Below are 21,777 nucleotides of genomic sequence, written 5' to 3' on the forward strand. Positions count from 1 at the left end.
TACACAGTGGCTGTGACAATGGACTCAAGCATTCTGATCATGAAGATGGTGCAGGACCGGGCAGAGTTTTGTTCTATTGTACATGGAGTTGACATAAGCCAGAACTGACTCAATGAAAACTAACAACAATGACAACGACATATTATAGTTAGGACACAATATTAATTAAAAAAATAATTTGTGTGTGTTGGTGGGTTATATTATCTGAGTTTAATTTCAGGATACCAAAAGGGTATTTCAAAATGCCATTATATAAAGTGGGTACTGGGTCTCCTGGGTTTAAGAACCAGTGATGTAGGCCAAGGTCAGCCCTTCAGTCTTTACCTTCAGAGCAATAGGGAGTCATGGAAGGATTTAGGCAGGGGAAGGACATGATCAGAACTGTACTTTAGGAAGATCCCTTGTTGCCATTAATTGAATGGGGACGGGGGGAGAGGACAGTTGACCCTATATACAACAGAACGAAACACTGCCCAGTCCTGCCCCATCCTCACAATTATTGTTATGCTTGAGCCCATTTTTGCGGCCACTGTGTCAATTCATCTCATTGAGGGTCTTCCTCTTTTTCGCTGCCCCTCTACTTAACCAAATATGATGTCCTTCTCTAGGGACTGGCCCCTCCTGATAACATGTCCAAAGTATGTGAGACAAGTCTTGCCATCCTTGCTTCCAAGGAGCATTCTGGCTGTACTTCTTCCAAGACAGATTAGTTCATTCTTCTGGCAGTCCATGGTGTATTCAATAGTCTTCGCCAACACTATAATTCAAAGGCGTCAATTCCTCTTCAGTCTTCCTTATTCATTGTCCAGCTTTCACATGCATATGATGTGACTGAAAACATCATGGCTTGGATCAGGGGCACCTCAGTCCTTAAAGTGACATCTTTGCTTTTTGACACTTTAAAGAGAGAGTTTGAAGATTTGCCCAATGCAATGCGTTGTTTGATTTCTCGACTGCTGCTTCCATGGCTGTTGACTGTGGATCCAAACAAAATGACATCCTTGACAACTTCAATCTTTTCTCTGTTTATCTTGATGTTGCTTATTGGTCCAGTAGTGAGGATTTTTGTTTTCTTTATGTTGGGGTGTAATCCACACTGAAGGCTGTGGTCTTTGATCTTCTTCAGTAAGTGCTTCAAGTCCTCTTCACTTTCAGCAAGCAAGGCTGTATCATCTGCATAACGCAGGTTGTTAATGAGTCTTCCTCCAATCCTGATGACCTGTTCTTCTTCATATAGTCCAGCTTCTTGGATTATTTGCTCAGAATACAGATTGACTAAGTATGGTGAAAGGATACAACCCTGACACACAACTTTCCTGACTTTAAACCATGCGATATCTCCTTGTTCCGTTCGAATGACTGCCTCTTAGTCTAAGTACAGGTTCCTTATGAGCGCAATTAAGTTCTGGAATTCCCATTCTTCACAATTTTATCCACAATTTGTTATGATCCACACGGTCAAATGCCTTTGCATAGTCAATAAAACACAGGTAAACATCCTTCCGGTATTCTCTGCTTTCAGCCAGGATCTATCTGCATCAGCAATGATATCCCTTGTTCCATGTCCTCTTCTGAAACTGGCCTGAATTTCTGGCAGTTCCCTGTTGATGTACTGCTGCAACCACTTTTGAATGATCTTCAGCAAAATTTTACTTCTGTGTGATATTAATGATATTGTTGGATGACTTCCGCATTCTGTTGGATCACCTTTCTTTGGAATGGGTTCAAATACAGATCTCTTCCACTCGATTGGTCAGGTAGCTGTCTTCCAAATTTCTTGGCATAGACGAGTGAGCACTTCCAGCGCTGCATCCATTTGTTGAAACATCTCAACTGGTATTCCATTAATTTCTGGAGCCTTGTTTTTCGCCAGTGCCTTCAGTGCAGCCTCGGTTTAGTCAGGGACAAAATCTGATCAAAGTCTATTGAGAACTCCCTGATGGCAGAGATCATGTCTTGCCTCCAGAAGGACCTTAATAAATACTTATTGGGGTAATGTGGCGTCTCTGTGGATGGGCTCACAGTTAGGAGGTAATGAAGGGAGGAATTTGTGAATGTCACAGGAAAGGTCTTCTCGTGATATGACTTTTCAGCTTTCTGTAATTTCCTTTTGAAGTAGGGATTTACATAATGACTTGTTTGATGTCTGTCTTCACTTGGAGGAGGCCAGGGCCAGGGCTGTCTTGGTCACTGATGTGTTCCCAGCTTTGTCCAGCATAGGGGCGGGCATAGAGTAGGAGGCTAGGGAATGTTAGCTGAATGAATGAATGGAAGGCAGTAACACTACCAAAAAAAACTTACAAAAAACCTGTTGCTGTCGAATTGTTTCCACCTCCTAGTGACCCTATGTGTTACAGAGAAGAACTTCTTCATAGGGTTTTCTTGGCTATAATCTTTACAGAAGCAGATCACCAGGCTTTTCTACCGTGGTGCCACTGGTGGGTTTGAACCGTCCAACTTAAGGTTAGTAGTTGAGCATAAACTACTTGTGCCACCCTGGAAACTTACAATGTTAAACTTCCTTGTTCTAAATATCCATAGACCAATAACAGATCTTTCACATGGGTGACGCCTAAGTCTTGAGTACTTACAATGTCCTTCGCTGCTCAACTGTGATGTCCTCTTCCTCCAGGAAGCCTTCCCTGACCTCCCAGGCTGGGTTAGCTGAGTGCTTTTAACCACTGTGCCACCAGGATTCCTTAAGCCAACTCAGGGAGGCTTTTTTTTTTTTTCTTTCTAATCATTTCATGTATGGGACAAGCCAATTTATGGAGGTTTTTATGCGACAAGCCAACTTGGGAAGTGTCTTGGTTATCTACTGCTGCTATAATAGAAATACCACGAGTGGATGCCTTTTACAAACACATTTATTTTCTCAAAGTTCAGGGGGCTAGAAGTCCAAATTCAGGGTGCTGGCTCTAGGGGAAGGCTTTCTTTGTCAACCCTGGGGGAAGGTCCTTGGCACTTCAGCTTCTGTTTCCTGGTTCCTTGAAGATCTCCATATGGCTTTGCATCTATCTTCCTCCCATTTCTTCTTGCTCCTTTTATATCTTGAAAGAGATTGACTGAAGACACACCCTACACTAATCCTGCCTCAACAACATTACAGAAAACTCATTCCCTAGTGGGATTATAACCAAAGGCACAGAGGTCAGAAGTTACATATTTTGGGGAGACACAATTCTATCCATAACACCACCTCACCCCAACTTGACCAGTCTCCGCCCAAAGTGTGTCATCCCAACGTGCCCCAGGATGTGTGACATACTCAGTCTAGTGCTCCCCCATGTTTGAGACTTGGGGTTCAGCTTAGACTCATGGATCCTCCCTCACCACCCTGGCAGGTTAAGTACCCCCCATGTGATCTGTAGCTTCTTCTCCCTCTGACCATCAATTGTTGTTAACTGCCATCGAGTTGGCTCCGAGTCATGGCCACTCCATGTCCAACAGAAGAAAACATTGTTGGGTCCTGTACCATCGTCACCGTCATTGGTATGATCGAGTCCATTATTATGGCCACTGTGTATTTTGAGTGCCTTCCAAGCTAGGGGGCTCATCTTCCAGCCCTCTATCAGATGATATTTTGTTATGATCCATGAGGTTTTCATGGGCTAATTTTTAGAAGTAGATCACCAGGCCTTTCTTCTGCTTCTTAGTCTGGAAGCTCCATTGAAATCTGTCCACCATAGGTGACCCTGCACCACGCAAGCCACCACAGTACAACAAAGTCACGGACGGGTAGTGGCTGGCCATCAAACCCCTCAGCACATCACTGGGATTATTTCCTTGTCCCTGACCCTGTTTAGGTGGAGAGTTCGGTGAAGACAAGGACCTTAGTAGGTAAATCTCTCTATCCCCGTGCTCAGGCCTAGCGTAGAGCAGATAACAATAACAAGAGCCCCGTTTGTGGAGAGTTCCAGGTGTCAGAGCCTCAGTTGCTAAGCATTCCACATACATTTTCTGGTTTAATCCTCACCATAAGCCTTGTGAGATGTGTACAGTAGACTCACTTTTAGGATGTCAGAGAATGACATAAAGAGAGGTGAGGATTTCAAGGCTCCGCGCCTTCCCTCAACAATCCCAACTATTGTTACAAGACTCCCAGATTCTATTGCTTGTGAGTCTGGGTTTTTTTTTTCCCCTCCCGCCTTATTATGTATTTTTCCTCAATTGTTTTCTTCTAAACCAAACTCATTGCTGTCAAGTCAATTCCAACATATAGTGACCTTATAGGACAAGAGAGAACTCCCCCATAGCATTCCCAAGCCTATAATCTTTACAGAAGCACGCTGCCACATCTTTCTCCCGTGGAGCAGCTGGTGGGTTCAAACTGCTGACGCTTTGGTTAGCAGCCAAGCAGTTTGACCACTGCGCCACCAGGGCTCCTTTGTTTTCTTGTAGAATTCTGTTATTCTAAGCATGGATACCCTTCCCCCCTGATGTTTTATTCAGTGAGTCAAGTGAAGGACTTCTCTCCTTAGACAACCCCTCTTCAGAGGTATGGTTGCTACTATGTATTCAGGGAAGGGCCAAGATGATACTAATGAGAAATTCATCAGCTCTGGTGTTTACTTGATCATAACCCTCACCCCCGCCCCCGCCCCAAGACCAGGACCACTGTCTGCTGTCCAGACTCCACAACGGCCTGTTTACTTGTGAATTTCCCTCCCAGCCTCAAGCCTGGCAGAAAACAGCTCAGGACCTCTGGGGTCTTAAAAGCTTGCAGGCAGCCACATAAAATACAACCACTGGTCTCTTCCCTTCTGGAGCAAAGGAGAGTGAAGAAAGCCAAACATTCAAGGGAGCAATTATCCAAAGGACTAATGGACCACATGAACCACACCCTGTACGACACCGAGACCAGAAGAACTAGATGGTACCTGGCTACCACTACCGACCACTCAGACTGGGATCAGAACCGAGGGTCCCAGACAGAGTACGAGAAAAACGTAGAACAAAAAGTCAGATTCACAAAAAAGTCCAGAGTTACTGGTCTGACAGACTAAAGGAACCCCCAAGACTATGACCATAAGACACCCTCCTGACCTGGAACTGAAGCCATTCCCGGAGACCACCTTCTAGCCAAACAATAGACAAGCCTAGAAAATAAACAATAACACCCGAGAGGGTCATGCTTCTTAGAACAATCAATTATACGAGAGCAAAAGGGCAATATTTGCCCACAAGCAAAGATGAAACGACAGGAAAGGATAGGAAATCAGGACAAAAGGAAATGCGGAACCCAGGGCAGAAATGGGGAGTGGTGACACATTGTGAGGAATGAAAACAAGGCCATGAAACACTTTATGTACAAACTATCAAATGGGAATCTCGTTTGCTCTGTAAACGTTCAGCTAATGCATACACACACATACACAAAACAGCTCATGGGGGGTCCACGGAGGCTAAGGGGGAGTAAGGGCAACTCAGGAGGACAGAAGCCCTGGGAAAGAGGGCGAAGAGACATAGTGGCAGCAAGGACCCCCCAGAGGGACTGAGGGACACCTTTGTCCACAGGCTAAGACCAAAACCAAACCAAACCCGTTGCTGTCGATTCCAACTTATAGCGAACCTATAGGATAGTGTAGAACTGCCCCATACAGTTTCCAAGGAGCAGCTGGTGGATTTGAACTGCTGACCTTTTGGTTAGCAGCTGAGCTCCTAACCACTGTGCCACCAGGGCTCCAGAGGCCACAACAGGGGAGATGAAAACCAGAGGAAGGAGAGATCCCAGACCAACAAGATCGAAGTCATTGTCATTGTCCCCAAAGTCTCTGTTTTTTAGGTGCTTGGCTACATGGTCTCACTGAATCATCATGACAACTCTATCACCCTCCCTCCAAATCACTCACTCCTCTTTAGCCATCCAGACCTCCTCTCTGACTCTCCAGTATGCCCCAGGGCCTTTGCTCTTGCTGTTTCTGTTTCCCTGAACTGCTCTTCCTTCCCTGAGTTTTTGCAAGGCCTACTCCTTAGCACTATTCACACACCAAATCAGCCTTCCATGACCATGCTCTTTATAGATCCCCCTCCCGCCCCAGGTCCTCTCTCTCTCTGTTGTATTGTTACTGGGTGCTGTCAAGTCTATTCTGACACATAGTGACCTCTTGTGACAGAGAAGAACTGCCCCGTAGGGTTTTCTTGGCTGTCATTGTTATGGGAGCAGATCTCCAGGTCTTTCTCCTGTGGAGTCACTGGGCTGATTCCAACCACCAGCTTTTCAGTTAGCAGCCAAGCACTTAACCATTGTGCCACTAGGGCTCCTTTTCTATCTGTAACATTCCCGTTCTACAGAGGAGGAAACTGAGGCCCAAGGAGTAACATTGCTCATCGGTGTCACACAGCTATTCTGGATTCAAGCCCAGATCTGCAGAGAGAGAAGAGGGACACGTAGCGATCAAAGGAGACAGAGGCTATAGAAGAGAGAGACTGAAAGCAACAAGAATAGCAGTACATGTAGTCAAGTGGTTGGGAGTGTGGACTTAGCAGCCACAGGGCCTGGGTCAAATCCTGGCTTTGCCCCTTCTAGCTGTGTGGTTTTGAACAAGGGATGTAGCCTCTCTGGGCCTTGGTTTCCTATTCACAAAAAGGCAGAGCTTTGCAGACCCCCTACCATGGGGCTGCTCTGAGGACAACATCTGACAACATGGGGAAAGTCATCAGAACTGGCACGTGGTGAACGTACTTACAGGTACGTACGTAGTGAGCATTAGCCATTATTTTAACTTTTATTGCATCGCTAAATATTTACTGAAAAGTGCCAGGCAGAGAGATGGGACCGTGGGGTACAGGGAGATGGGAGAATATTTGCTCGTTCATTCAACAAACACAGTGAAACCTGTGAGCACCAGAACCCAATACGACTGCCTTGTTTTTCTAGGTCTTGCAAGTTTTCCACCTTTGACAGGGTGCTTACCACTTTTCTATCACTCTTTATTAAGAATCCTATTTGTAAACACCCAGCGAGTTTCCCTTCTCTGACAGGTTTCCATCTTACCCAGGTTCCAGCTTTCGCAGGTTTTGGTGTATTTACCGAATACCTCTTGTGTGTCTAGCACTGTTTTAGGTGCTGAAAATGGTGGTGAATAAAACATACAAAAACCCCTGTCTTCATGCGGTTGAAATTCTAGAAAGAGAGTAAATAAAATAGACAAATGAATATATGTGTTACAAATTTTAAAAAGTAGGGGAGGAAGATACAGGGTGGTCAAGAAAGGCCTCTTGGAGGAGGTAATATTTGAGAAGGGTGTTAAAGGAGGTGATATGTGGGGGAAGAGTGTTCCAGGCAGGAGGAACAGCAAGCGCAAAGGCCCTGAGGTCGGGGGAGGTCTGGTATGTTCAAGGAACAGTGCAGAGGCCGTTGTGGGCTGGGTGAGTAGGAAGAGGTGAGAGATAATGGATGTAGGTGATCATGCGGGGCTGTGTGGACTATTGTAAGCACTTTGGAGTCCCTGGTGGTGCTAACAGTTAAGGCACTTGGCTGCTAATTGAAAGGTTAGAGGTTTGCGTTCACCCAGAGGTACCTCAGAACAAAGTCCTGGTGACCTACTTATGAAAAATCAGTCATTGAAAATGCTAAGGAACACAGTTCTTCCCTGAAACACGTGAGGTTGCCATGAGGTGGAATCAGCTCGATGGCAACTGGTAGGGACTTTGGGGTTTGCTCTGAGTGAGGAGGAGACCTGGCAGTGCAGTGGTTAAGAGCTCAGGCTGCTAACCAAAAGGTAGGCATTTCAAATCCACCAGCCACTCCCTGGAAACCCTATGAGGCAGTTCCACTCTGTTCTGTAGGGTTGCTGTGAGTCAGAATCGACTTGACAGCAAAGGGTCTGGGTGAGGCAGGAGTCATGGGAGGTCTGAGCAGAGGACACACATGATGCAACTCAAGCTCTAACAGGTTGCCTCCGTAAATCAGAAGAAATGGATGGAGCTTGGCTACCATTACTGAATGTTTTGATCAAGGACTCAAAAGATGGATCTTGATCAAAAGGAGAAAAAGTATAGAACAGAACTTTAAACTCATATGGAAACCAGACTTACTGGATCCATTGAGACTGGGAGATCCTTGAATCTAATGCCTAGAAATAACCTTTAAACTCTGAACCAAAATTACCCCATGAAGGCACTGCTGAAGTAAACAACAGCTTAGCCCAGTTAATAAAGAATGTTTGCCTCGAGCATAGTGCTCTTAGAAAAGAATGATCTGAGTGTAAACTGACAACAGATCATCTGAAGCACAGATGAGAACTTTAAGGAGCAGAGAGCCCAAATTAATGGTAATGAAACAATATAGGTAGAATAGTGAAGTATGTAACCGATGTTATTGAACTGTACATGAAGAAATTGTGAATGGATGTATGTTTGACTGTGTATATTGTGACCAACAATAAATAAAATGCCATTTTTTACAAAATCTAACAAAACGACACTGGTGAGGAGTGAGCTTCTTGGCTCAAGTAGACACATGGGACTATGTGGGCAGCTCCTGTCTGGAGGGGAGATGAGAAGGCACAGGGGGACAGAAGCTGGCAGAATGGACGTGGGAATACAGGGTGGAGAGAAGGAGTGTGCTGTCTCATTAGGGCGAGAGCAACTAGGAGTATATAGCAAGGTATATATAAATTTTTGTATGAGAGACTGCCTGGATTTGTAAATTTTCACTTAAAGCACAATAAAAATTTTTTAAAAATCTAAGAGGATCCCTCTAGCAGCCATGTCAGGGAGCAGATGGTGGGGTGGGTGAGGGCAGAACTGGGAGGCTGCAGTGGTCCAGCAGGAGATGCCAAGGAGGTGGCAGAGAGGCAGTGGTTGGATTCTGAATATTACATAGCAGCAGAATGAAGTTTCTAAAATATAAATCAGATTGTGTCACTTTTCCTGCTTAAAATCTTCTCTGATCATCTATTAACCTCAGAATAAAGTTCCAGAACTTTATTATGGCCTATAGGGTTCTGGGTGATGAGGCTCCCTGTGATTTTTCTGAACTCATTTCCTGTCACCCTCTTCCCAATTGCTCACTCCTCTCCAGGATTCCTTTCTGATTCTCAAATGTGCCTCAGGGCCTTTGCACTTGCTGTTTCCCCTTCCCTGAGCTGCTCTTCCCTCCTTGTTTTGTTGTGAGGCTGGCACCTTAGCACCATCCAAATCTCGGCCCATGCACTAAATCAGCCCTCCTTGACCATGCCCTCTACAGAGCCCCGTCTCCTCCTGCGTCAGGTCTTCTCTGTTTCACTCTTTGTTTATATCTTCATGACTGCAATTACCTTGTTTATGCATCAGCTTGTTTACTAGACTGTGAACCTCACGGGGCAATATCAGGCTTGTTCTCTGCCATATTCCCAGGGTTGACACATCATGGACAGTAAATATTTGTTGGTTGATGATGAGCTGAGGCCATCTGTGGATGAGGGCTCAATGAGGTAATCTGGTGGGACCCTCCCAGAGCAGTGACAATGAAGTCAGACAGACTTGGGCTCCCTCTGACTCTGCCCATCACTGGCCCGTCCTGCACCATCCCTGTGATAGATTGTGGATCAGACCACACAGACCATTATGATCCATAAGGTTTTATGGTTGATTTTCAGAAATAGACCACCAGGCCTTTCTTCCTAGTCCATCTTAGTCTAGAAGCTCCACTGAAACCTGTTCAGCATCATAGCAACACGAAAGCCTCCACTGACAGACGGGCGGTGGCTGTGCATGAGGTACACTGGCCAGGAATTGAACCTGGGTTTCCTGCATGGAAGGTGAGAATTCTACCATTGAACCACCATTGCCAATTCCACTTCACCTCACCTCCAAGGCTACCACTCTGGTTGGAGTCATTATCACCTCTCACCCGAACCATTATAGTCACCTCTGTACTGGGCACTCCCTAAAGTCTGTTCCCCAGAAGGATCCTATTAAAACCATTCTCCCATGGCTCCTGACTCAAGAGTAAAGGCCAACATCCTTACAATGACCCACAAGGCCCTACACCATCGGGCTACCCTGTCCCCCTGCTGTTCCCCTGGGCCTCCTTGATATTCCTGGAGCACAGCAGTCACAGTCCCCCTCTTCACCTGCTCCCTCACCTCCACGTCTCTGCTCAGAGTTCACCTTCTCAGCAAGGCCTTCCTGGTTCCCTTATTTCAAATTACAGTCACACACACACACACACACCCCACATCCCCAAGCCCCTTTCCTACTTCATTTTTTCTCGTAGTACTTACTTATCACCTTACTTATATATTTTGTTCTTTATTTTTTTATTGTGGCGAAGTGAAAATCTGCACACCAAAACATTCACCCATACAATTTCTACAGTTACAATTCATTGACATTAATTACCTTTCTCTTGGTGTACAACCACTCTCGCTATCCTTTTTCAAAATATTCCACCTCTTTTATTTTAACAGAAACTCAATTGTCCCTCAACACTTACATATTTTACTTATTTATTTTTATTATCTGCCAACTAAAAGTGAGCTCCATGATAGGGACTTTTGTCTTTTGCGTTCACTGCACCTAAAACTGCAAAACCCTTTGCCTTTGAGTGGATTCCACCTCGTAGCGAGCCTTTATGACAGAGTAGAACGGCCCCATAAGGCTTCCAAAGGAGTGGCTGGTGGATTTGAACTGATCTGGTTAGCAGCCGAGCTCTTAACTACTATGCAACCAGGGCCCCTGGACTGTATAGGCGCTCAATAAGTATTGGTTAAATAGATTAACGAACCCCCACTTGTTGGATGACCTTGACGACACCTGCAGAATGTTAAACTACAAATTTCTCAGACCGATTTAACTCCATCATCCCGCCATACAGTTCGCCCCAGCCATGTATTCTGGACTCTTTCCTGCTTCCACACATTTGCTTAAAGCAGTGCCCGCGCCAGGATCACCCTCCCTACCCGCCAAGAAACTCTCCCTCCCCTTGCCAGCGTGACGTAAATGTGTGAACTGGGGACCTCCCCAGGCGTGATTAGAAAGTTGATGAGTTGCCATGGTTACCGCACCCGCCTGGGGCGGAACGTCTCCAGGGCATCCTGCCTCTACTGGTGGGAGTCACCCGCAGAACCCAGCGGCTCGTCTCAGGGGCGCGTATGGGAGGCGGCTACGCGATTTTCTTACACCCTCCACGCCACCCACGCAATTACCATAGAGCTAAAGAGCTGCCCTCCAGTGCCGCCTCCCATCGCTTGGGCCAAGCTACAGAGACGCATGCGCAGTTAGATAGCCGAGTGGGCTGGAAGACACTGGGGAGCATCCCTCCTTCCTTCCCCAAGGGTTACTACGCCTGCGCGGAGACGGAATACGGGGCGCCACGGCTGGCGGACACCGGAGCGCGCATGCGTCTTTGGGGCACCAGGGGGCCAAAGGAACGAGGGCCGTGCTAACCTTGCGCCTGCGCAGCTGCAGGCAGCTAGGGGGAGCCGATAGAGGGCAATTCTGCGCTTGCGCTGTTGGCAGTGTGAAACCCGGGCGGTAAGGGCGTTTGGACGACTGGCGCTCGGCGCGCTTGCGCCGTAGCTCACTGGGCGGCCGGGGGCGGGGCCCAGAGAGGGGAGGGAGAGAGGCGGGGGGAGGGAGGAGGCCGCAGAAGCCCAAGCCCTGACCGACGGGGCAGGAGGGGGCTGCGGCGGCACCGGTGAGTGACCCGCGGCCCGACTCGGTCCCTACCTTCTACGACCCCCCACTCTTTTTAGAGTCTCCCAGAGCCCCCGTTGCCCCCTTCTGATCCCGAGCCCCCATTATTCCCAGAGTTCCCCTTAATTCCTGACAACCCCCAGAGCCCCCACGATCTCTGCAGACCTTAATCTGTAATGTTTTATCATCCCAGCTCCCCCCGTGTACCAGGAGCCCCCAACTCACCGTAATTCCTGGGCATGCTCCCAGAACCCCCTTCTCATATCGGTCTTACGGTCTTCCTGTTGCCCTGGAACCTCCAGAGTACCCCTCTGCTCCAGGTCCCACATTCTTGCTGCACCCCGTTTTAGCATCCCCTTTCTTCCATCACCCCATTCTTGTCCGACCCCCGAGACATCCCCATTTTTCTCTTTTCCGTTGTCCTATGTTCCCATTCTCCTCTAACTCCTGCAGATACCCCTCTTCTTCCACTTTTCCTCATTTTTCTCCATCCCCCCAGACCCTCCCCCAATTGCCATAACTCCTCGGCGCAGCACTTTGCGCCGCGCCAAGAACACCGCGAGCGCTCAGCGGGTGTCAGCTATTATTAGGCACCACTGACTGCCCCCCCAGCCCGTCGCCTCCGCCCGCCCCGGGTGCCCCCGCCCCCACCCCTGGCCCAGGGGACGGCGGCGTCCGTGTCGGGGCAGCAGGGGTGGGGCGGGCGGCTTGGAGACGCCGCGCCCCCGCCAGCGCCGTGCGCCCTGTGCCCGCAGCGCCGGCGCCCCCCATGCGCCAGGCGGCGGGACTGCGGCGTCGGGGGGCGCCATGGCTTCGTCGGCGGCGGGCGAAGCGGAGGAGACCACCCGGCTGCGCAAACCGCGCTTCTCGTTCGAGGAGAACCAGATCCTGATCCGTGAGGTGCGCGCCCACTACCCGCAGCTCTACGGCGCGCAGAGCCGTCGGGTGAGCGTGGCGGAGCGGCGGCGCGTATGGGATGGCATCGCCGCCAAGATCAACGGTATCACCAGCTGGAAGCGCACGGGCCAGGAGGTGCAGAAGCGCTGGAACGACTTCAAGCGCCGCACCAAGGAGAAGTTGGCTCGCGTGCCGCACTCCACGCAGGGCGCGGGGCCTGCCGCCGAGGACGCCTTCTCTGCGGAGGAGGAGACCATTTTTGCTATCTTGGGGCCTGGGGTGTCTGCATCGGGGGCTGGGGCCGGAGCCGGGGCCGAGCAGCCCCCCGTGGCCGCCTCCTCACAGCCGCCGGCCTCAGGCAGCTTGACCCAACGCTATGTGTTACCTGAGGACCGCAGGGAGGATCGCAGAGAGGATCGACAGACAAGTGAGTTCCTGCACCATCACCTTAGCAAAAACAGACACTCACAAAGCGTACTGTGTGCCCACACTGTCCCAAGCCCTTTACTTGGCTGTCAAATTCTCGCTATAAGAGTGTGGGATGGGTGCTGTTAAAGCCCCATATTACAGCTGGGGAAACTGAGGCTAAGAAAAGTGAAGTGATTAGCGACTGTCAGAGTCAGGAGTGGGACCCAGACCTAGGAGGCCTGGCTCCAAAGCCCACAGCTGGGACCGTCGGCATAATAATAATATCAAATACTTCGGAAGCATGTATCATGTGGTGTGGTGGTTAAGAGCTCAAAGCAACTAACCAATGGGGCGGTTCTACTCTGTTCTAATCCTTGGCAACAGGTGTGGTTTGGTTTTTATCACGTGGTGCAAAGTGTTAAGCATTCTGGCTGCTAACCTAAAGGTTGGTGGTTCAAACCCACCCAGAGGCTCCACCAGGAGAAAGATCTGGTGATCTGCTGCGTAAAGATTAAAGCCAAGAAAACCTGATGGGGCAGTTCTCCTGTCACACAGGGTGGTCATGAGTTGACAATCTCAGTACCAAGCACTAAGCTAAATTCTCTAAGTGCAAGGTTTCATTAACATATCAGAGGCTGTGTAGGGTGGTGACTTTGGAGAGAGGTTGTTCGAAGCTCTAATCATAACTTTACCACTCAACTGTGTCATCTTGGGTAAGATACCCACTGCAGCACCTCAATTTCTGCATCTGTAAAATGGGGATAAGGTGCCTTGGAGGTGCAGTGGTTAAGTCCTCATCTGCGGACTGAAAGGTAAAGACAACTCAGAAATCCTAAGGGGCAGTTCATCTCAATCCTGTGGGGTCACTGTGAGTCGGGATGACTTGATGGTAAGGGTTTTTTTTCTTTTTTTATTATACTTTAAGTGAAAGTTTACAAATTAAGTCAGTCTCTCATACAAAAATTTATATACACCTTGCTCTGCACTCCTAGTTACTCTCTCGCTGATGAGACAACACACTTCTTCTCTCCACCCTGTATTCCTTGTGTCCATTCAGCCAGCCAGCTTCTGTCCCCCTCTGCCTTCTCATTTCCCCTCCAGGCAGGAGCTGCCCACGTAGTTTAATGGGTCCACTTGATCCAAGAAGCTCACTCCTCACCAGTATCATTTTCTATCTTATAGTCTGGTCCAGTCCCTGTCTGAAGAGTTGGCTTTGGGAATGGTTCCACTCTTGGGTTAACAGAAGGTCTGGGTACCATGACCTTTGGGGTCCTAGTCTCAGTCAGACCATTAAGTCTGATCTTTTTACGAGAATTTGAGGTCTGCATCCCACTGCTCTCCTGCTCCCGCAGGGGTTCTCTGTTGGGTTCCCTGTCAGGGCAGTCATCGGTTGTAGCTGGGCACCATCTAGTCCTTCTGGTCTCAGGCTGATGTAGTCTCTGGTTTATGTGGCCTTTTCTGTCTCTTGGGTTCATAATTACCTTGTGTCTTTGGTGTTCTTCATTCTTCTTTGATCCGGGTTGAGACCAATTGATGTATCTTAGATGGCCGCTTGCTAGTGTTCAAGACCCCAGATACCACTCACCAAAGTGGGATGCAGAATGTTTTCTTAATAAATTTTATTATGCCAATTGACTTAGATGTCCCCTGAAACTACGGTCCCCAGACCTGGTAAGGGGTTTTTAAGAAGAGTGTAAAAATAGGCCCCACCTCAAAGGGTTGTTGTCAGGATTAAGTGTGTTAATTTGTGTAAATTGCTTAGCACAGTGCCCAGCAAAAGCTCAGTGTTGGTGCTTGACAGAGATACCACTGCTTTGAGGTAGGTAGTATTTTACCGTTTTGTACATTAAAAACTTGGAGGGGTTTGATAATTTCCCAGTCATGTCCTGAGTAGCAGAGGTGTGGAAAGCTGAGTACAGACCTCCTGCTTATCCTTGACACTGAAGTATTTTTTCTTTTAAAGCTAGTTCCTGAGCACCTGCCCTGTGCTGGGGACACGCAGTGACTGAGATATCCCCTCCCCTGTCCTTGTGGGGCACACTGTCCAGTGGGGGAGACAGACCTGTCCCCAGACAGTAATCAGATTGGGGAGCCCAGAGGGGGTGGCTGACCCAGCCTGGGAAGTCATGGAGGGCTTCCTGGAGAAGGAGTGTCAGAACTGAGACTTCAAGGGTAACGATGAGTGGATCAGGTGAAGAAGAGCTGGGAAAAGCGTTCCTGGTAAAAGGAACAGCATGTGCAATGGCATGGAGTCAAGAGAGCTTGGCCAGTTAGGAAGCTGAGAGAAGTTCCTGGGTTGAAGAGCGGGATAAGTGGAAAGACTGAAGAAAGGAATGTTCAGGTGAGATCAGAGAGGTGGGCAAAGGCCTTTAGGCCAAGCTGAGGAGTTTGGATTTTATCTTAAATGCTGTGGACAGCCATGGAAGTGTTTTGAGTAAGACATGGACATGGACATGAACAGACAAGGCAATTCAGGATCATATAACTCAGAGGGGTTCACTTACTCACCCAAGGTCACACAGCAAATAAATGGTAGAGTTGGAACACGTGTGTGTCCAACCTGCAGTCCATGCCCTTAACCACTGTTCTAGATTGCCCGGCAGTAACAACAGCAGTTCATATTGACTGTGAGTTGATGCCGTATTAGATCACACATGGTTTGTAAATCAAAGTCAAGACTTTGGACTTTATCTTGAGGGCATTTGGGAGGCATGGAAGTGTCTTAAGCAGAAGAGAGGCACAATCATTTGACCCCTTGTTCCCAATTTGAATCAAACCTCAGTGTTTCTGTGAAATGGCCCCATTGGACCAGAGCAAGAATTTCAAACTGATTTTTTTCAAAAGCTGTACAACTTCTTCATTCGTTCATTCATTCAACAAATATTTATTTGAGCACCAATTCTGTGGCATGCACTGTAGTGTTGTTGGGTGCCATAGAGTTAATTCCAACTCATAGCGACCCCATGTGGCAGAGTAAAACTGCTCCATAGGGTTTTCCTGGCTATAATCTTTATGGAAGCGGCTTGCCAGGTCTTTCTCCCAGAGAGCTGCTGGGTAGCTTCAAACTGCCAGCCTCTCAGTTAGCAGCTGAGCGCTTAACCATTGTGACACCAGTGCTTCTTAGGCATTGTAGTAGATGCTGGGAATGCCATAGAGAAAAAACAATTCCCTCCTTTTGTGGAGTTGACATTCTAGTTGGGGGAGACAGACCATAAACAAGTTACCCCAGATAATATGCCGTGAGGTGATAAGAACTAAGAAGAAAAATAAAGCATATTAAGAGGATAGCAAGTGATGGAAGGTGGTGGCGGGGTGAGGTTCTGGTATAGACAAGGTAGTCAGGGAAGGCTTCTCTGAGGAGCTGAAATTTGACCAGAGACCTGAATGGAGAGAGCAAGTCACATGGGTGTCTGGGGACAAGCACTCCGGATAGAGGAAAGAGCATGTCCAAAGGCTCTGAGGCAGGAGCAGGCTTAGCACTTCCTAGATTAGAACCTCACACAGAGACCCCCGATGCTGGTTGATAACAAGAATGGGGCTCAGGGCTCCCTCTGACTTGCCTCTGCAGCCTGAGGCATCTTTGTCTCTGACATAATATTTGAAAGAACAATGACAACATTGAGAACTTACTACATATCAGGCACTGTCCTAAACCCTGCACCTGTGGTGACTCAATTAATCCCTGTAATGGCCCCCAGGGAGAGGTTTTATAATTGGGTTACTCGGTCCCACCCTGATACACACGCCGATTTACAGGTGGGAAAATTGAGGCCCGACAGTTACAAATAAAATATTTAAATTCTCCTAGTGGCCCTTCCAGGACTCCTGTGAGTGCTGTGGGCACGAAGGCTGGGCCACTTTTTGTTCTCTTTACTCAAACTAGAAAAGATGCATTTTGGAGTGGCTGCAATTCCCATTCCCTTTATAAGGGAGACTTGCCACCCCCTGACTCCCCATCCCGCCCACAGCCCCTGCCCAAGAAGTAGTTAAAAGAGTGGGATCTGGAGCCCTAGTCCCTGGGTGGCCCAAATGATTTGCCCTTGACTGCTAACGAAAAGGTTGGTGGTTTGAACCCACTCAGAAGCACCATGGAAGAAAGGCCTGGCAATCTGCTTCCATAAAGATTTAAAAAACCCAAAATCCTGTTGGAGCACAGTTCTGTGCGGACACACATGGGGTTGCCATGAATCAGAATCAGCTTGACAGCAGTGAGTTTGGTTTTGGTTTCTGGAGCCAACCTGGTTTCAGCTCCCTGTTCTACCTCTTGCCAGCTCTCTGGGCCTCAAGTCACCTCATCTGTAAGATGGAGGTGATAATGACAGCATCTACCCCCACGAATTGCTGGGAGGACTCAAGGAGATAACGTAGGAGGAGACCTGAGCCCAGGGTCTGGCTGGGGAGAGTAGCTGTGGCTATTGCTCTCTCCCAGCCTCCCCCACTTTCCCCGGCTGTTTGGCCAAGAAAGGCTGGACCCTAGCATTAAAGGTAGGAAGCAGCTGACGTTTTTGAGAGAGAAGAGTAGGTGATCTGATTTGGCCTCAGAGGGGAAGGCACACTTCCCTGAGGAAGGAACTTTCCAGCTGGAGCTGGCCAGGGGATGGTGCTGAAGGGGGGTGATCCTGGTGGAGGGAGCAGCATGTGCAAGGGGCCTGAGGCAGAAAAGAGGAGCAAAAAAGGAGGAAAAGGCTGGGGAGGGTTGCTGCAAGGACCTAGGGCCTGGCACCCAATCAGCCCCATTTTCTCATTAAAGAAAAAATTTGTGCTGGACATTGTGCTAGGTGCTGGGTCAATTACAGTGAAGAATACAGAGCTGACACCAGGAGGGGGACACAGACCATAAATACAGACGGACCATGGCAGGTGGAGATGAGTGCAATAGGAGAAATCAAGTAGGGTGGTTGTTGTTAGTTGCCTTTGAGTTGATTCTGACTCAAAGTGACTCCACGTAACTGCTCCATAGGGTTTTCTTGACTGTAATCTTAACAGAAGCTTATTGCCAAGCCTTTTCCTGCAGCACTGCTGGGTGGATTCGAACCACCAACATTTAAGTTAGCAGTTGAGCGCAAGCCGTTTATACCACTTAGGGACTGAGGTGAGAGTTAAACCAAAACCAAACCCACTGCTGTCAAGTGGATTCCCAACACCATAGCACTTTGAATGGGTGTGATCTTTCAGAAGTAGATCGCCAGGCTTTCTTCCGAGACGCCTCTAGGGGGACTGAGACCCTGTCAACCTTTTTGTGAGCACCACCCAGGGATGCCATCCCCAGCCCTACCCATACCCATAACCACCGAGTTGATTCCAACTCCTAGTGACCCTACAGGACAGAGTAGAACTGCCCCATAGGGTTTCCAAGGCTGGAATCTTTACAGAAGCAGAATGCCACATCTTTCTTCCATGAAGGGTCTGGTGGGTTCAAACCACCAACCTTTTGATTAGCAACCAAGCACTTTAACCACTGCACCACCAGAGCTCGACCTGCCCCCAGTTCTGTTATTGTTGCTAGGGGCCACCAAGTCAGTTCCAACTCATAGCAATCCTATGTACAACAGAATGAGACACCGCCCAGTCCTGTACCGTCCTCAAAATCGTTGTTATGCTTAAGCCCATTGTTGCAGCCACTGTGTCAGTTCATCTCATTAAGAGTCTTCCTTTTTTTTTGCTGACCCTCTACCAAGCATGATGTCCTTCTCCAGGGACTGATCCCTCCTGACAGCATGTCCAAAGTATGTGAGACATAGTCTCGCCATCCAGCTCTAGGCAACCACTAATCCACTTTCTGTCTCTGTAGATTTGTCTATTCTAGACACTTCATATATGTGTACTCATACTAGGTGAGGTCCTTTGTGACCAGCTTCTTTCCTTAACATAACTGATTCATATTTTAGCTGGACTCTCAGGCTGTTGGGGGAGAACAGACTGTGGGGGGGTGGCGCAGGGATGGCAGGGGGAAAGTCAGGAGTCCAGTTGGGAGGTGACTGCAGTAGTCCAGCCAGGAAGTGATAGTATTTGGGACGAAGTTGGGGACCATGGAGGTGGGAAGAAGTTGGATATTGGATTTCATTGGAAGGCAGAGCCATGGATTGTGTGTTGGGAGAGAAAAATGAAGGTGTTTGGCCTGAGCAGCTGAGAGAGGAGAAGGTTAGGGGGGTCAGGAGCTCAGCTCTGGGCAAGTGAGTTTGAGGCACTATTAGACTATTGGGTGAATCTGCCAAGTAAGCAGCCGGATATAGTCTGGAGTTCAAGGGAGAGGTTTGGACTGGGGATGGAAGTCTAGGAGCTTCTGCCTGCAGACTGGGTTCAAAGGCATGAGTGTGAACAATATCCCAGATGAGTGGAGACAGAGGAAGTCCAGCACGTTCAAGGTTGAACTGGTGCAGACCAGTGATGAGATACCGAAGCCCAGTCCCTGTTGGAGAGAGCCCCCTCACTGCTGCCACCACCCCAACTCTCAGCTTGCCCAAACTGGACCCCAACCACCCCAGGATCAGCAACAGAGTCAAACAAGGGTAGGGAATGTCCAGATTGTTCAGAGCCTGGGAGAAAGTTGGCTCTTACTCTGAGTAGGATGGGAGCTGTTTGGCCCAGCAGGGGACCTCCAGGCCCATTTCCACTAAGGGTGGTATCAGGTACCAGGTTGAACATATTGTTAAACATACTGATTATCTCCCTTGGGAACTGGAGCCTCCGTGGCGCAAGTGGTTTGTGCCCAGCTGCTAACCTAAAGGTTGGTGGTTCAAACACAACCAGCAGCTCTGTGAATGAGAGGCCTGGTGAGCCACTTCCGTAAAAAATTGTTGTTAGTTGCCCTCCAGTCGATTGTAACTCATGGTGACCCTACATGTTACAGAGTGGAACTGCTCCATAGGGTTTTCTTGGTGATAATCTTCATGGAAATAAATAACCAGGCTTTTACTTCTGCAGTGCCACTGGGTGGGTTGGAACCACCAACCTTTAGGTTAGCAGTTAAGCACAAATGCCACCTAGGGTCCTTTCTGTAAAGGTTACAACCAAGAAAACCCTATGGAGCAGTTCTACTCTATAACACACGGGGTGGCTATGAGTTGGAGGCACCTCCACCTGCTAAAAACAAAATCTCCCCTGGGTACAAAGACTGACCTGTCCTGGAGCTTCTGTTCCAAGGATTGAGCTTTCTTAGGTTTCAAAGGATCACCTGGGGCCAGGGCCGGTGGGAGGTGGGAGAGGAAGGTGGAAAGGGGAAATTAAGACAACAGGGCGAGGTGACGCCCACCTTACCCACCTCTGTCTCCACAGATACGCCAGCCCACAGCAAGGGGGGCTGCGGCAGCCCGGAGCCCTGGGCCCGGCCCTCCTGCTATTCCCAGGACGGGGGCTGCCTGCGGCCCAAGGAGCGTGAGTCTTCGCCCCCTCCAGCCCAGCAGCAGGTCCAGCTACCCCGCCTGGCCTTATCTCCACCGCCCCCAGCCCCGCCCCCGCCCCCGGCCCTGCCACCACCCCTTCCACCGCCACCACCTCCTCCTACTCCGCCGCCGCAGCCGCCCCCGCCCCGCGTGGCACCCTCGCCCCCTAGCCCACCGCCCCTTCCACCGCCTCCAGCCACGCCCTCGGCCCCAGACCCCTCCTTGGACTTCCTGCGGGCTCAGCAGGAGACTGCCAACGCCATCCGCGAGCTGGCTGGCACCCTGCGGCAGGGACTGGCCAAACTGAGCGAGGCCCTTAGCGCCCTGCTGCCTCTTCTGCCGGGAGCCCCAGCCCACCCGCTGCCCCCACCTCTGCCCCCACCGCCGCCTCTGCCCCCCAGACCTGTCCTGCCCCCACCCACCCCCAAGATGGAGATCTCCCCAGAGCCTGTGTCCGTGGTGGCTGCGGTCGTGGACGGGGCCGTGATGGCAGCCAGGGGCGTGATCATCGCCCCTAGGAGCGAGGAGGGAGCCCCCCGGCTTCCCCCAGCCCCACTCCCACCCCATGACTCACCCCCACATAAGAGGAGAAAAGGTTTCCCCACACGGAAGAGGCGGGGGCGATGGAAATCTCCGTGAAATCCGCTGTTGGGTCCGAGCTTGTCTACTGGCCTTCTGCCTGCACCCCCCAGCCCCCAGCTTGGCGCAGTCGAGGGGGCCGTGCCTCTTCGCCATCCGAGCCGCACGCGGCTCCCCGCTCCAGGGGCGGCGTGCGCACCCCACTCCCTGTACTAGTTAGTGCCTGATTCTCTGGGGGGCGCCTCGTGGGTGGGCTCCCCGAGTCCCTTTCTCCGGTACAGTGCTGTCTGCCTGGCTGCCGACCTTAACCTTGACTTCTAAGCCATCAATTTTATGTTATTTATTACTGCCCTTTGTTGTGGAGAGGAAGAACTTGGCGGGTCTGCACATACCCCCGCCTCTCACAACTCCTGTTCTTGACTTGAAGAGAATTGACCCGTGGGGGCCTCCCCACCTCCCCAGCCTAGACCTTGGAGGTGGTTGGGGTTTGCAGGACAAATCAGAGTATGGATGACAGAAAGGACACCCTAGGGGGAGAGGGGAGCAGAGTGCTGATGGGGGGGTATAGTTGGGCCCTTTGCCCCCTCCACTGCAGTCTCTGACGTCCAGAGCTCAACCCCCTCTCTTTTCCCCACTGATAACAAGAAATCAATAAACTTATTTTTAATACAATAAATTGGGGCTCTGTCTGAGACAGGCTTGGGGGGCCAGTACCTATACCTGCCCTGCCCCTCCGAGAGCAAGTGGCACTTTCTCAACTCACTCCCTCTGCAAAGTTCCGGGTGGTTGGGTTTTCAGCCTTTTTTCTCCTACAGCCCTCAAGTCCTCAGTTCAGATGAAATTTAATTCCTATCCATTCTTCAAATACTGACCTAAGTGTCACCTC

The 21,777-nt window shown here is 49.6% G+C and overlaps 1 protein-coding gene across 1 annotated transcript; it reads left to right on the forward strand.

Annotated features, from left to right (window-relative positions):
* The first annotated feature begins 11,571 nt into the window (after positions 1–11,571).
* On the forward strand, positions 11,572–21,530 carry MYPOP (Myb related transcription factor, partner of profilin). Its single transcript, XM_049900661.1, has 4 exons — positions 11,572–11,626; positions 12,381–12,949; positions 20,206–20,393; positions 20,448–21,530. The coding sequence occupies exons 2-4, from the start codon at positions 12,433–12,435 to the stop codon at positions 20,949–20,951; spliced, it is 1,209 nt and encodes a 402-aa protein (XP_049756618.1). The 5' UTR covers positions 11,572–11,626; positions 12,381–12,432; the 3' UTR covers positions 20,952–21,530.
* The last annotated feature ends 247 nt before the right edge of the window (positions 21,531–21,777 follow it).

Source organism: Elephas maximus, chromosome 11 (assembly GCF_024166365.1).
Source record: "Elephas maximus indicus isolate mEleMax1 chromosome 11, mEleMax1 primary haplotype, whole genome shotgun sequence".
NCBI lineage: Eukaryota > Metazoa > Chordata > Mammalia > Proboscidea > Elephantidae > Elephas > Elephas maximus.